This window comes from Cricetulus griseus, chromosome 2 (genome assembly GCF_003668045.3).
Source record: "Cricetulus griseus strain 17A/GY chromosome 2, alternate assembly CriGri-PICRH-1.0, whole genome shotgun sequence".
NCBI classification, from domain to species: domain Eukaryota; kingdom Metazoa; phylum Chordata; class Mammalia; order Rodentia; family Cricetidae; genus Cricetulus; species Cricetulus griseus.
Genome location: NC_048595.1, coordinates 72,541,983 through 72,557,071, shown reverse-complemented (window position 1 = coordinate 72,557,071; position 15,089 = coordinate 72,541,983). Strand labels below are relative to the sequence as shown.

The following is a 15,089-nucleotide window of genomic DNA, read 5'->3' as shown; positions in this document are numbered from 1 at the left end:
GAGAGTCAGCTAACTACCTAATGACAGTGTTGGGTTCTTTTATACTGTCTTCAGAAACAGCCCATTACCTTTTATTGTCTCATAGAATAACCATAGTAACTATGGCATAATTAACTAGAGCTCCTGGTAAATTGACTTTACTGTTCAGTTTAAGAAGCTGACTTCTGCTGTTTCTGCACAGTGGCACTACTTTCATCGATGTTTTATTTCCTCCTTTGATAACATTAACACTTATAAAAGTGTGAAATATAAATCAGAGGAAGTGCTTTCCAAGAGACAACTGAAACAATGTTTTCTCCCTATGACAGAGAGAACCAACCAATTCACAACTGCGAAGTTTCCTTCCCAAGTGAAATATGTTACTAACATTTTAAGTCATACACCTAACTTAAAGCCGTGGAGAACATATTCTAGATTGCAAAACAGTAGGGAGTCAGGAACTGAAATGGAACACTGGCTTTGGTCTTTACTTAAGTATCTCAGCAACAGCCTGCTCTTTTCACTAAGCACTCACTGAGCAGTAGCTGAGTTCCACCCCTGTTACTTAGTGTTGAGTCATACTACATTTGTAGTTCTCATACTTTTTACCTTAAGGAACACCTGATGGAAAGAATATTGCCTATCCCTGCATTCATGTTCAGGGCTCACGGGAACCTCCAGCTTTCCTGTGGCAGATACTCTTCCACAGAAGGAAAACTATCCCAGACAGAAAACATGAGACCCAGTGCCAGTGCAGTGAGGCCCAGAATGTAAAATTTAATCTTCTCAGAGAAGGAAATAGAATTTGCTAGGTTGTAAAAGTCTGGCCTTGGCCAGGCATTGGTGGCGCACTCTGGAGGCAGAAGCAGGCAGATCTCTGTGAGTTTGAGACCACCCTGGTCTACAAGATCTAGTTCCAGGACAGCCTCCAAAGCCACAGAGAAACCCTGTCTCTGACAACAACAACAACAACAACAACAACAACAACAACAACAACAAAAGTCTGGCCTTGGAAATGTGCAGATCACCTTGAGGGCAGGTAAAAGGTAAAAAGATTATAGATAGGCATTTACAGCGCTCTGTAATCATCTAACTAGAGTATTCTTAAAGTTTTTTTTTCCCCTAGTGATTTAATGGGACATAGATTGGGACTGCTACATTTATTGCAGTGGTTCAAAAGTAGAAGTGGGAGACCCTGAATACAGGATAATGACTGCTTCAGATCGATGACCTCCTGTCAGGGTGCGGATCATAGGGAATCCACAATGCCATTCAATTTTTGACAGGTGACTGGAAAGACGAACATGGTATTGGCATTTAGGAAATCTAAGAAGGGCAGTGATCGAAGAAGTCTTTGAGTTCCGTTTTATACAGGTTTATTTGGAGAGCATCTGAAGCAGACAGTTTGAAGTGCCTACTGGGCAGGGTACTTGCAGATTTTGATGCAAGAGATCTAAGCCAGAATGAGAAATGCAATCATCATCTTTGGAGTAGGTACAGATATTGAAGTCAACACTCTGGACCAGAGGCCCCAGTAGAACAGATAGTTAAGACAGTGAAGCCCTGAAACATCAAAACTAAGTAAGCAAACAGGTAGCCAGTGGAGTAGCAACAGAAAACTACTATAAGAATTAGGAACACTAGGAAGTGGGGAGAGGGCAAAGGGACAAAGAATAAGATTTAGAATGAATTAAGAATGACTGTTGACCGCCCCTCCCCCCCCCCAAAAAAAAAAAGTTTGGGTGGAAGCCAAGTGAAGAGGGAGACCAGGAAAGTGTTGATGTAAAACCTGAAATTTCCATTCTAAAAGTAATGACAGATTATTCTGGAGCTATCTTGGCTTGGTCATGATAAAACTTTAGTATAACCAAAATTCCATATTGTAACATGAACCAGTTTCATAAAGTTTTATAGTTTTATAGGAAAAAAAAAAGCCATGGGCAAGTTTAAAATGCATTAATGAGTGGATAAGAGAGGTATATAGCAAGATGGGAGAAACTTTGCTATAGGCCCAAGATGCTACCTGATGACAGAGTTAGCTTTTAGCTTGGTGGGAACTAGTGGTCTGCTAAGTTAATAGATTCCCTAAGGTTTCTATCTATGAGTCAGAAGATTTGGGCAAGGCATGCATATTCTGAAAGGGTAAAAGTAAGGATTGGCCTTTAGGCCTACAGCATTCCAATCTCCACAGTGATTACTCAAATTCTAATCAGTCAGATTCTGGAGACCTAGCTTCTTTTAAAAGTTTTCATTTACAGCAGACTCAAAATGAGACATATTTTGATTTTGTTTGGGGAAACACCTTGAGGGTAGAGAAATTAGGACTAAATGGAGCCACTATCTCTACCATATGGCCTGTGTGAGAACTACCTGTTGAGGAAGAATAAAAATGTATGAATAGGTTTCTTCTACCCTGTGATAGATCCCAGTTTCTGTCCCCCACCTCAGCTGACAGAATAAGATCTGTGTCTAATGTTTCTGTACTCACTAACCCTTCTGCATTTAGTCCACAGCCTCTGATATGCGATTCGAAGACACATTTTATGGGGCAGATGTAATCCAAGGGGAGAGAAAGAGGCAAAGAGTACTGAGCTCCAGGCTGAAAAACGAGTATGTGGATGACCCTGTGTATCGTACTTTCTTGAAGAGTTCTTTCCAGAAGAAGTGTCAGAAGAGACAATAGTTGATAACCTGCTGCAACCAAAGAGCAGCTCAGAAAGAAGGAAGACAAAGGGAAAGTCTTGGTGTATGCACTGGGACATGTGATGGGGTGGGTGCTTCTCTGGCATTGGTAACAGACAAGGCTTCCAGAATTTGGTTACCAAGCAACCAGGAAGACATTGATTCTGTAGTCTGATCACTCCCTCTGTCATGTATTTGACCCCAAAGAATATGCATTCCTAAGTGAAAGGAGATGACAGTGAATGGCCCACTATATAGAACTCGTGCCAGAGAAGAGGGGGTTACCTCTCTGTGGCTCAGGTCCCTCCTCAGGGAACAAATATGGAGGCTCCTCTCCCCCAACTTCTTTTGGTGGAAGCCTCACCACCCAAGAGAAAGGGTGATAATTTATGTATTTTCCACAGTCAGGGAAAGAGTCTTACTCACATTTGTTTTAAGTGGCAGTTTTTATAAAACATTTTTAAAACACAAATGGTATGAATGGTAATGGAATTTACCTATGTGCTATCTGTATTCCCTTGTATAGAACTTTTCCATTTTTTTATATTATTACTTTTGATTGTGTCTGAAAACTGAGTTGGCCTTTGTAGGAGGAAAATTTGTGCTCTTGAAAAGGAATTCATATGAAGTCTATGGGAATTTTATATATTTACAGAGGAAAAATCTGGGTATGGTATTTTAAACACTTCACAATTCCTGTTCTGAACAGATATTTATAAAAATATATATTTCTTTCATTATGTGTTTGTAAAAATTAGGATTTAAATAAATATACTTAAAGCATAGTTTTGAACTAATATAATTTGATTTTTCTTTGCAAGACAGCCCAGAAATGTACTAGTATTTAAAAATTAAAATCTGTTTTCTCCTGTTCTGTCTTCTGTCTTGGCTTATTTCTCCATGTTTAAGCCAGTAGATAAATGAGCTTTGGGGCATTGCTGGTACTAAATATACCTAATCTCAGTACTTGAGAGCCATCTGTCAGTTTCCTCTAAATTCAAGCCCCCCTCCCCCAAGAGGGCTGCTCATGAAACTCCGAAGGTAAACAGAAAGTCACATGTCTGAAACCAGAAACTGGGAATATTCTCACAGACCCCATATCAGCTTCATAGGTAAAGAGCTCCTGGGCAGGGAAACTGGCTAGCCAAGATTCAAAGGAGAGCATCTCAGGATTATCATCTGCCTGTAAGCTGTACAGAGAGCTCCAGGATTGCAGCTTTTAATTATACAGGTGTTTTTGAGACATCCCTCTACCTTAAAAACCTCAATAAAAACTCATTGGTTTGCCAAGTGGTATATATTGGTCTGTCGTGAGTTCCCTTTCTGGGATAAGTAGGTGTGTATGGTATCTGCATGCATGTATGTATGTATGTATATGGTGTGTGTGTACACTATGGGTGAGTATGGTATGTGTGGTGTGTGTGCCTGTTCCATCTTCCTGGGAATAATGTAACACACAGCAAGCTGATGGAGGATGATTTTGAGTTCAAGTCCAGACTATTTTATGGAAAAAAATGCAAACCTGAGAAAAATGGGTACTGTGGCATTGGATGTTCCTTTTGTCTTTCAGTAAAAGGAATCTGAAATGAAATCGTCTTCCTCTGAGGGATAACATCTAAGTAAGCTCCCTGAGCACAGAGGTCACCAGTAATGCTAAGGTAGTCTCAATACACTGGTACTTGCAAGACTCACTTGACTACAAAGTTTTTGAGAATTCATTGTTTGTTCAGTCATCTAAAATGTCACACATCTTCTCACCCAACGGTTTGTAGGGGCATGTGTAGGGAGTGACCCAGGTCACAGGTACAGGGGTTTAAGAAGCAGGGAGAAAAGTACACGCCTCTCTCGATAGGCTGAGCCAACTGGGAAGTATTTCTGGGTCCATCCTTCGTGAGTATTTTCCCCTAATAAGCTACCGATTATCAACCTATCTCTGGCTACACCTTGTCTTCATCGAGAGGCATGTTTACCAAACTGGCTTTGTTAAACCTGGGAGATTGGGGCCTAAAAATGAGGCAGACTAAAGTCTCATGCAAAAGCCAACTTTATTCAGAGCATCAGACAGTTTGTACTCTGAAGATTAAGAAGTATCACCTGAATAAAGTATCCAATCACAAGGACAGGAAAGTTCTCAACAGAGGTAAGCGACTAGTATTCCTACCCAGATATGCTACAACAATGACCAGCATGGCACAATAACCCTAACAGTGTATGCATTAAGTGCTTGAGGAAGCCAGAAAAGAGCTTTGAGTTACAAATGGTTGTTGTGAGCCACCCAATGTGGATGATGGTATCTGAACTCATGCCTTCTGAAAGAGCAGCAAGTGGTTGTGACTACAGAACAATTTCCAACACCAGGTAATCACAGTTGCTATGAGGGCAGCAGATGGGTCATCAGCAAACAGCATTTCACAGCACTCTTGGCTAGTCTCTGGCTCTTATATCTTTCTGCTTCCTTATGTCCTATGTTCCCTAAGTTCTCACAGTTTGTTCTCAGCTTTGACTATTGTCTACCCATATAAAATACCTCCATCAGAACTTGTTATCCCTTTCTATTATAATTTGTAATTCTATCCAGTTAATTTTGATAACCAACTCGTTACCTTCTTTTCTCCATTCCTACTTAAAACTTTAACCCATGTTAAAGGTTTCTAAATCAGATTCCAAGATAATAGGTTCTATATGGATTTTCCATACATGCCTCCTTTTGGTTAACACTCTTCCTACTTCTTGAATATCTCCATACTCCCATCTTCATTCAAGCTTAAAAGTTTACATTCTCAGTATTTCGCTTCTCTAATATGTTCTACTATCCCTGCTCCCTTAATGAACTCCTAGCAGGCCCTTTCTAGTTTCCTGGCTTCTACTTAAACTTCCAAGTTAAACACACAAAAGTCTTGAAAGTAGAATCTGCAGTGAAGCAGAAAGGGATAAGAAGCCCTTGAACCAATCGGGGAGCATAGGGGAGGGGGAAGGAATTAGGAAGAAGAGGGGGGGAGGAGAACATGAGGAATAAGGAAGATTGAGTGGGGAGAGGAATAGAGGAGAGCAAGAAAAGAGAGACAATAGAGGGAACCACTATAGGTTTAAAGAGAAATCTGACACTAGGGAATTGTACAGAGATCGACAAGGATGACCCCCAACTAGGACCCGAAACAATAGTGGAGAGACTACCTTAAATGCCCTTCGCCTATAATGAGAATGATGACTACCTTAAATTCCATCCTAGAGCCTTCATCCAGTAGCTGATGAAAGCAGAAGCAGAAACCCACAGCCAAGCACTGAGCCAAACTCCTGGAATCCAGTTTCAGAGAGGGAGGAGTGACGAACAAAGGGGTCAAGACCACACTGGGAAAACCCACAGAAACAGTTGACCTGAGCAAGTAGGAACTCATGGACCCCAATCTGACAGCTAGAAAACCAACATAGGACCAAACCAGGTCCCCTGAATGTGGGTGTCAGCTAGGAGCACTAGGCAGCTATGGGGCCTCTGGCAGTGGAACCAGGATGTATCCCTGGTGCACAAACGGACTTTCAGGAGCCCATTTCCCATGGAGGGATACTCTCTTATCCTAGATATACAGGGGAGGGCCTAGGCCCTGCCCCAAATGACTTGAAAGATTTTTGATGATCCCTCATGGAAGGCCTCACCCTCCCTGGGGAGTGGATGGGGGATGGAATGGAAGGTGGGAGGGAGAGGGAACTGGGATTGATATGTATAATAAGATCATTTCTAATTTAAATAAAATTTATAAAAAATAAGAATCTGCATGTGGTATGTGTCTTTGGGAGTCTGAATTGCCTCATTCAGTATAGCTATTTTCCAGTTCTATACATTTGCCTGAAATTTTCATGAATTTACTTTCTAACTAAATAATATTCCATTATTTATATATCACATTTTCCTCATGTATTCATCTCTTGATGAGCATCTAGATTGACTCCATTTCCTATCTATTGTGAACAGAGAACAATGAAGATGAATACACAAGAATCTCTGTAGCAGGTTGTAATATCCTTTAGATATATACACAAGAGTCATATGGAGGGTCTAGTTCTAGTGTTTTTTGGTTTTTTTTTTTTTCCTCCAAGACAGGCTGTCCTGGAACTCGCTCTGTAGACCATGCTGGCCTCAAGCTCACAGAGATCCACCTGCCTCTATCTCCCGAGGGCTGGGATTAAATGCATGTGCCACTGCTGCCGGGCTGGTTCTAGCTTTTAGTGAAGCCTCTAGAATGAATTTCCATTAGTTTGCACTCCCACCAACAGAATGTAAGAGATACCCTTTTCTCACATCCATGCCAGTATTTTCTGTCATTATCATAACACACATACATGCTTTACTTTCGGGTGATAGACATGGAAGATTACAGTTATGCATTACCTCAGATTATTATAGGGCGTTGATTATATGGGAAATCCAAGCCAAGTAAGGTGGGGTTATTTATACATGTTTCTCCTATTAGTTGATGAATAAGATGCTGATTAGCCAGGCAGAAAGTATAGGCAGGGGTAGGAGATGACAATTCTGGGAAACAGGAAGACGGAGTCATCATGTAGTGCCTGGGAAGAGAGGATGCGCAAGACATTCTCTGGTAAGCCAAGACCAAACGTGGAAATACATAGATTAGGGAAATGTCTGCAGATCTACAAAGATGACACTAACGATCTAAGCAACAGAGGATAGGCTACTTTAAATGCCCTTCTCTGATAATGAGATTGAAGACTAATGTATATCCCATCCTTCATCCAGCAGCTGGTGGTAGTAGAAGCAGACACCCGCAGCTAAACACGGAACTGTTCTGTAATCCAGTTGCAGAGAAGGACGAGTGATGAGCAAAGGTGTCCAGACCAGGCTGGTGAAACCTACAGAAACAGCTGACCTAAACAAAGGAGAGATCTTGGTCCTCAGACTGATAGCTGGGAAACCAGCAAGTGACTGCTCCAAATCCCACGAAGTGGGTGTCAGTGAGGAGATCTTGGAAATCTATGTGGCCCCTTATAGTAGATCAGTACTTATCCCTAGCATGGACTTTGGGAGCCCATCCCACATAGAGGGATACTCCCTGAGCCTAGACACATGAGATGAGCCTAGGCCCTATCCCAAAGGATATGAGACTTGGAAGACCCCCCCATGGAAGGCCTCACCCTCCCTGGGGAGGAGAAAGGGTATGGGATAGGTAGGGTGTTAGTTGGGGGGGGGGGAGGAGAGGAGGAAGAGGGAATTGGAATTGACATGTAAAGCAATCTTGTTTCTAATTCAAATATAAAAATTCAAAAATAAAACCAATACAGTCTGCATGCAAAAAAAAAAAAAAAAAAAAAAAAAAAAAAAAAAAAAAAAAAAAAAAAAACCCACAGCCATAGGTTTGGAGACAATATTTGTGGGAAATTAAATTGAAGACTTTATTTTTCTTTTTAATTCTTTTTTTATTCTTTTGAAATTAAACTATAATTATGTCAAAAAAAAAGAGAAATGGGTTAATAATTAAAACAGAGCTAGCCAATAAGCCCAAGCCACAGGCCAACAGTTTCATAATATAGCGTCTTATGTGTTTATTTGTCTTTCAAGGGACCAGTGGGGCCAGAAAGCTCATGTTACAGTGGAGGTCTCACGTGGTTATCTTTAAGGCAGTTTAGACAGTTTACTGAATGCACAGTAGCATTACAGTCTTAAGTCTTAAGTGACCTCAAGGTATATTATTAGCTCTGACTTTGAGGTCCAACAAAAGCTCCAGTCTTTTAGGATATGAGAGGGTTTTTTCATTCTAATGGATTCCCACAGGTTTAGGTGTTCAGATTTGAAAGCTACCTCCCTTTTCTTTTTTACATAACAATTTGAGTAGCATTGGTTTTAACTAGTCTTTGAAGTTCTGGTAGATTTTTGCAGTGGATTTATCCAGTCCAGAGCTCTTTATAGATGAGAGACTTTTATTTGCTACTTCATTGCTGGTTATAGGTTTATTCACATTATTTATTTCCTCTGAGTTATACTTTGACCCATATATGTATGTCTACAAGTTCATTCATTCTTCTTGTTTTCTAATTTAGTAGAGAAGAGATTTTTGTTTTTGAAACAGAACAAATATCTTCCTGTTTGCCTCCCAAATGCTGGGATTAAAGGCTTTTACCATCATAGCTCAACAAGAATAGATTTTTAAGGCCTTTTCTCATGATGGTCTGAATTTCATTCGTACCTATGTGAAGCCTTCTTTTTCATCCCTAATTGTATTAATTTGGATCTTCTCTATCTTTATTTTAGTTATTTGGATAATTTTAGAAATCTTATCTTTAAAAAGAAACAATTTGTTTTTTATTTATTTTAAATTTGTGTTTAATTAATTGCAACTCTTCATTTTATTATCTTTCTGGGTAATTGTTTGGATGCTGTTCATCCTTGTTTGTCCAAGGCCTCATGGTGAATCATTAAGTCATTTAAGATCTCTCAAAAATTTTTATGTAGGCACTTTAGTGCTGTAATATTTCTCTTAGGACAGCCTTCATTTATCTCATGTATTTCAGTATGTTTTCATTTTCATTCAATTCTAGATATTTTCTTTTTGTTTCTTCTTTATTCAGTGACCCTTTCAATAATCAATGAAGTGTTATTTAATCTCAACGAGCATTGTAGTCAGATAGAACACAGGGCATGATTTCAGTTTTTCTATATAGGTTGAGATTTTCTTGTGTGCTAATATATGATTAATTTTAGAAAAAATTCAAAGGGCTGCTATGAAGAGGCTGTATTCTTTTTTGTGTTGGTAAGATGTTCTGTAATATCCATTTGATGTATGACATCATTTAACTTCAATGTTTGCTTGTTTTAATTTTTGTCTAGATGACCTATCTATTGGGGAAGATGGATATTGAAGTCAATTGCTATCAATGTTTTGGAAGTAATCTGTGTCTTTTTATCTACCAGTTTGTTTTATGAAACTCAACATATGTTTATTTGGAATTAATATCTTCCTCATGAGTATGAAGTGACCTTCTTTATCTCTTCTGATAGATTTTGGTTGGTCTACCTTATCAGCTATTGGAATAGCTATGACTGTTTGTTTCTTATTTCTACTTGCTTGGAATAACTTTCCCCCACTCTTTTAGCACAAGGTGGTGTCTATCTTTTATGAAAGTATGCTTCTTTGAGAAAGCAAAGAGGTGAACCATGTTTTCTTTGTGTTTGTATGTTTTGTTTGTCAGTCGTTTTTTTTAACATAATATTTTTACTGATTATATGGGAATTTCACACATGCCCCAGTCATACTCACTTCCTAGTCTTTACATGTCCACTCCCAGCCCTGAGACCTCCACCCAAAGAATAACAAAAATAAATCCAATTTGTGTTATCTACATACTCACTGGAACATGGTCAAACTCTTAGTGGTCTTCCTCTTAAATAGAATTGAGTCCTTCCCCTCCTGCACACCCACTGAAAGCCATTAATTGTGGGGACTTACATTTCAGCATCCTCATCATACTTTTTAAGAGGTCACTTTATTGGCTTCCTGTTTAGGCTGTTATTTGCTTTGGGGGCAGTGAGGGATGAAGGTAGGTATTAGCACAAAGCCTTCCCTGTCTTTCTTTCTCAACTGTGTGTCTCTGGTAATGGATATCGATGCCAAAGTAGGTTCCTTACTCTTTACAGTTAATGGGAGAACATATCATGGGCTTCTACATAGTTTATGGTGACAGAACAGACCATGAACATGGTCCCTTCCTGCATAAGGACCATGGACCCAGACAAGGCTCTCAGAGACAACCAAGACCATGGACATCAACATTACCTCAAAAGCAAGCCACTCATATCAATATGCACCCCAGTGGCAGCATGGCCCTTGAACATCAGCATGGTTTCAGGTTACCACAGAGACTGTGGATGTCTGCTTAGCCTTTGACACAAACATCAACACAGACCAGGGCTGCAGTAGGACAACATACCTGAAGTTGCCATTGGCAGCAGCATGGGCCCAGACATCACCATGATTTCAGGTGGCAACACAGACCATGGTCATCCATATGGCCTTTAATGGGTCATGGATATCAACACAGACCCCAATTGCAGCAGTCATGGCCCTCAAAGCTGAATGGACCCAGACATCATCATGGACCCAAGTGTCAGCATGGGCCACTCAAATTAATATGGCCCCAGGCATTAATATGGCCCATGAGCATCAAATTGACACAGGATACAGCATAGACCATGGACATCTGTGTTGTCTTCAGTCGTAGCATGGACCATGAACATCCACACAGACCCCAGCTGCAGTAAAACCACAGACCCACACATGGCCCTCAGGGCATCACAGACCACAGTGGTCCTTGGAAGAAAAACCATTGTTCATCTGGGATCTTGATCATTGCCCAGAGCCAGGTAATCCTGTGATTGGGAGACTTGTTCAAGAGCTGAGTCTGCATCTGTGTAAGCTCCATACTGCTGCACACCACCCCTCCAAACCCACTGGTCATGTTCCACCAGTGATTTCAGCCCTCAAACACACTGGTCATCATCTTTCCCACCTTTCCCATTTCTCCATCACACATTTGTTTTTGTAGTGGTGCCTGCTGGTACAGGTCAGGTCAAGGCCTGGCAATCTTCCTCCAGTATTGGAACCAGTGTCACAGCAGGGTCGAGTGAGTTGTGGTGGATCCTGTTTTCTAATCTAATCTGTTGATCTATATTTTTTATTAAGATCAACATATTTTTATTTATTTTGCTTTTTTAATTTATTTATTTTGTTTTTTTTTTTCAAGACAGGGTTTCTCTGTATAGCCTTGGCTGTTCTGAAACACAGTCTGTAGACCATGCAGGCCTAAAACTCATAGATATCCACTGCCTCTGCCTCCTGAGTGCTGGGATTAAAGGCATGTATCACCACCACCCAGCTACTTATTTTTATTTTATGTGTATGTGTGTGTGTACCTGCTCATCTGTGTGTGTATTATATGCATGCTAGTAGGTATTGAAGGAAGGTGCAGAAGAGGGCATTGTATCCCTTGAATTGGAGTTACAGATGACTGGATTACCCGATTTGAGTGCTAGGAACCAATCCCAGGTCCTATGCAAGAGAACATGCTACTCTTTTTTAAACATAAATTTTATTGATTTTTTTGAGATTTCACATCACTCAGCCTACTCCCACTAATTTTTCATTCCTGCCATATCTACCATCCACCCTTTTAAAACCCCGACAAAGAGAAAAGAAAAAAACTAAACCAAAACAAACAAAAATCCTGTTGACCACTCTGTGCAAAGACCTTCTCCTCAATGAACCACAACCTTCTTTCACATCCATCACAGCTGTCTTGCCTTTAGTTCTGCTGTTCATGTACTACTATCCTCCTCTGTTTTTCCAACCGCTCCATCATATATTTGTTCATTGTAGTGACACTGGAAGCTGCGGTGTCATGCAGTGTAGTACCCTTTTGCCCAAGCAACTTTACTTGCAAATGTTCATTGTTATTAGTCATTGGTCTTCTTCAAGGCCTCTGGCTTCTGCTACACTATCCAAATAGGACCCTCACTATGGTAGTTTGAATGTACTTGCTTCCTATAACTCATAGCGAGTGGTACTATTATGACGTGTGGCTATGTTGGAGTAAGTGTGGCCTTGTTGGAGGAAGTGTGTCACTGTGTGGACAGGCTTTGAGGTTTCCTATGATCAAGATATTACCCAATGTCAGAGTTTATTTCCTGTTGCCTTCTGATCAGGATATTGGTGGATATTCTGTGGCTGCCTAGAGTCATGGAAATCCTGCAGCTATGGTTCCACAGAACCAGCCCTTTCATGAGCTCTAGCAGCTCATAGAAGGGGTAGATACTAGGTGGGTCCACTCAAAGCCCTGGATCTGAGTCTGGGTGGTAGCTGAATTGGTCAGCCCAGGCCTCCCCTCACTTCAGTAGGGGCAGGACTATCTCTCTGGGAGGCCTCTGACTGCCTTCTGCTTGCCAGCATCACGAGGTACTCTTAAATGTTGAACCATCTCTTCCACTCCTAGTCTGTGTTTTTTTTGTTGAGTACCTGAAACTATTAATAGTTAAAGTTATTATTAAATGGTGTGTGTCAATTCTAGCCAATCTGTTTATTTTGTGTTGTTTCCTTAGACATCTTGTGATTAATTGCCTAGGTCTTATTTATTTATCCCTTTTAGATTCTTGGGTGTGTTTATATTACTTTTAATTTAGAATCTAATCTCTACTCCTTGGCCTAGTGGTCATAATTTTCTATTTTACATCTATTTATTGCTGCTCTACAGAACTTTATATTTCCATGCAAAAATCATGACTTCAAAAAGATTGGCTAAATTCTAGCTACTTGCTTTGTTGAATATCAAAAACTCTCAGTGTGTACAATGGTTAACTTTAGGTGTACACTTCACTGATTAGGGCATTTCTTCATAACTGATATGCTACTTACAGGGATGGGTATCTGTGGAAGAAATGAACATTTGATCTTTGTAACGGGGAAAGAAGCTTTGCCCTGAACTAATATTTTGCTCTTGTTCATTTCATATTGCACCATTAGAACTCTGTTTTCTCTAGATATTTTACTTTGAGACTCACACCACCAGTTTCAAACCTGGATTGAGCCACTATACAGGTTTCTCTGGTTCTCTAGTGTTGAAAAAAAAGTGGCATTTCTCAGACTCAATAGTTATTTGAATCATTGTCCCTAATCTATCCTCCCTCCTCTCCCTGTTGTTTCTGTTTCTGTGAAGAACTCTGATTACTGTGGACCGAGGACCAGGCAACATTTGTTTTAGTTTTGGGCACAAGATTATTAATACTAAGTGTGAGTACCACAGTTTTGTTGCTGGGTTAACTTTGAACACAGCAGGCCCTGAGCACTATTCTATTCTGGAAGCTGCTCATGGAAAGAGCCAAAGGCTGAGAAGGCTTGTGTACAAAGCTCACTGTATAGATAGATGGACCTTTGCCACCTTAACCCTACAAGGGCAAATGACTTCTTTCCTAAAGTTGTAAAACGATGGGCCTGGGCCACTTAGGTAAGAAGAATTTCTTATTGCACTGGGATAGTGTTCTGAGCCTGAGAAGGGCTTGTCTGAAACCCACAGATTACAGAATGAAATGTTTGTTCATTGCATAGAAAACCTCATATTAAGGCTTTGAGGTCACCCCCATGAACCTTCAATGTGTGACTTTAGTGTGATATGATTAAGCTTTTCATTTCACATTTTTCTCTACTCTCTCCCCAATCAAAACCGTAATGAGAGAAAGAGGCTTCATAACAATTGCTGTATATATTGGAGACATAGGAAATCAGTGCTAATGATGATTTTTTTAAAAAAGCTGCTGCTCATAAATTTGAACTCTTTGTTGCCATTTATAAAAGCAGCCTCATATTGAGAGCTCATTAGTAGTTTGAACTTAATTTTGTCAAAGGAAATAGAGTCAAGAGAGATTGTTTCATCTTTATTATGGCTGTTCAGTAACAATGCAATTATCCTGAATTTCGGATGAATTTAATTGAAACTTAATGCACAAAATTAGTTGTTTTGTGCAATTAGAATCCCATTTAAATGGGTTAGAAAATGAATAGGATAGTAAATTCATGATGTTCCTCATGAATGATTTGCTAGGCATCTTTGTTCCTAGGTTTTCTTTCCACATTAAATAAATGATTTTTTTTCCAATTTAATAAGGTTTTTCACTCAACAATTTTATCTCCCCAGGCAGTATATAATACCCAGCACCTCCAAGGAGGTGACTGGGAAATAAAGCTCCCCTAGGGTTATCAATTACAGAAAAGTGAGGTAGAAGCTCTTTTGTGGCACAGTATCTAGCCTCTTTATGCCTTACCATTCCACAGATGAGAAAGATACTGAACACATCTAGCAGAGGATATGGAAGGGTGGACTTCAGAAGCAGACCTGAATGTCAATTTCCTTTAGCCTTTAATGCCTTTGTGTCTTTAGGGTACATCTCTTGACTTTTGATACTCAGTGTATCCGGAAGTTAATGGAAATTTTATCCTTTTTTTTTTCAGTGCAATCATCAAACACAACCACTCTGATACACTATGTGTGACCTAATACCTGACTAAGTATCAAACCCAATGAATATTTCTTAAGGCTAGTGGTAAACATTAAATAAGAACATCTATACGATTGTTTAGTAAATAGACAAATTTAAAAAGTAACAGCTGCTGCAGTTACTATTGTCTTTCTTTATCATCACTATGATTATAATCATCATCAATCTTGCTACATTTTGTGCCCTTAATGTAATAAGATTCCCCAAGCATTACTCTAAGCTCTAGAGAGGAAGAAGAAGATAAAGAGATAGGGACAACTTGGGGAATTGAGATGGTGGTGTGTAGCAACCACTTCCAAAGTGACATATTTCCTTCCAGAGGCTCATGAGACACAGGAAATACCTAAAACTAACAAAATTTAGAAGACTCTTCTTC

At 39.9% G+C, this 15,089-nt stretch overlaps 1 protein-coding gene across 3 annotated transcripts in view; it reads left to right on the top strand.

Annotated features, from left to right (window-relative positions):
• The window catches only part of Kdm4c (lysine demethylase 4C), a 171,734-nt gene extending 168,202 nt beyond the window's left edge, over positions 1-3,532 (top strand). For all 3 annotated transcript variants that reach the window (XM_027400227.2, XM_027400228.2, XM_027400229.1), the window contains one exon: positions 2,486-3,532. In XM_027400227.2, coding sequence (XP_027256028.1) covers positions 2,486-2,662 — 177 coding nt within the window. In that variant the 3' untranslated portion in view covers positions 2,663-3,532. The remainder of the gene's footprint in view (positions 1-2,485) is intronic.
• Positions 3,533-15,089: the final 11,557 nt, after the last annotated feature.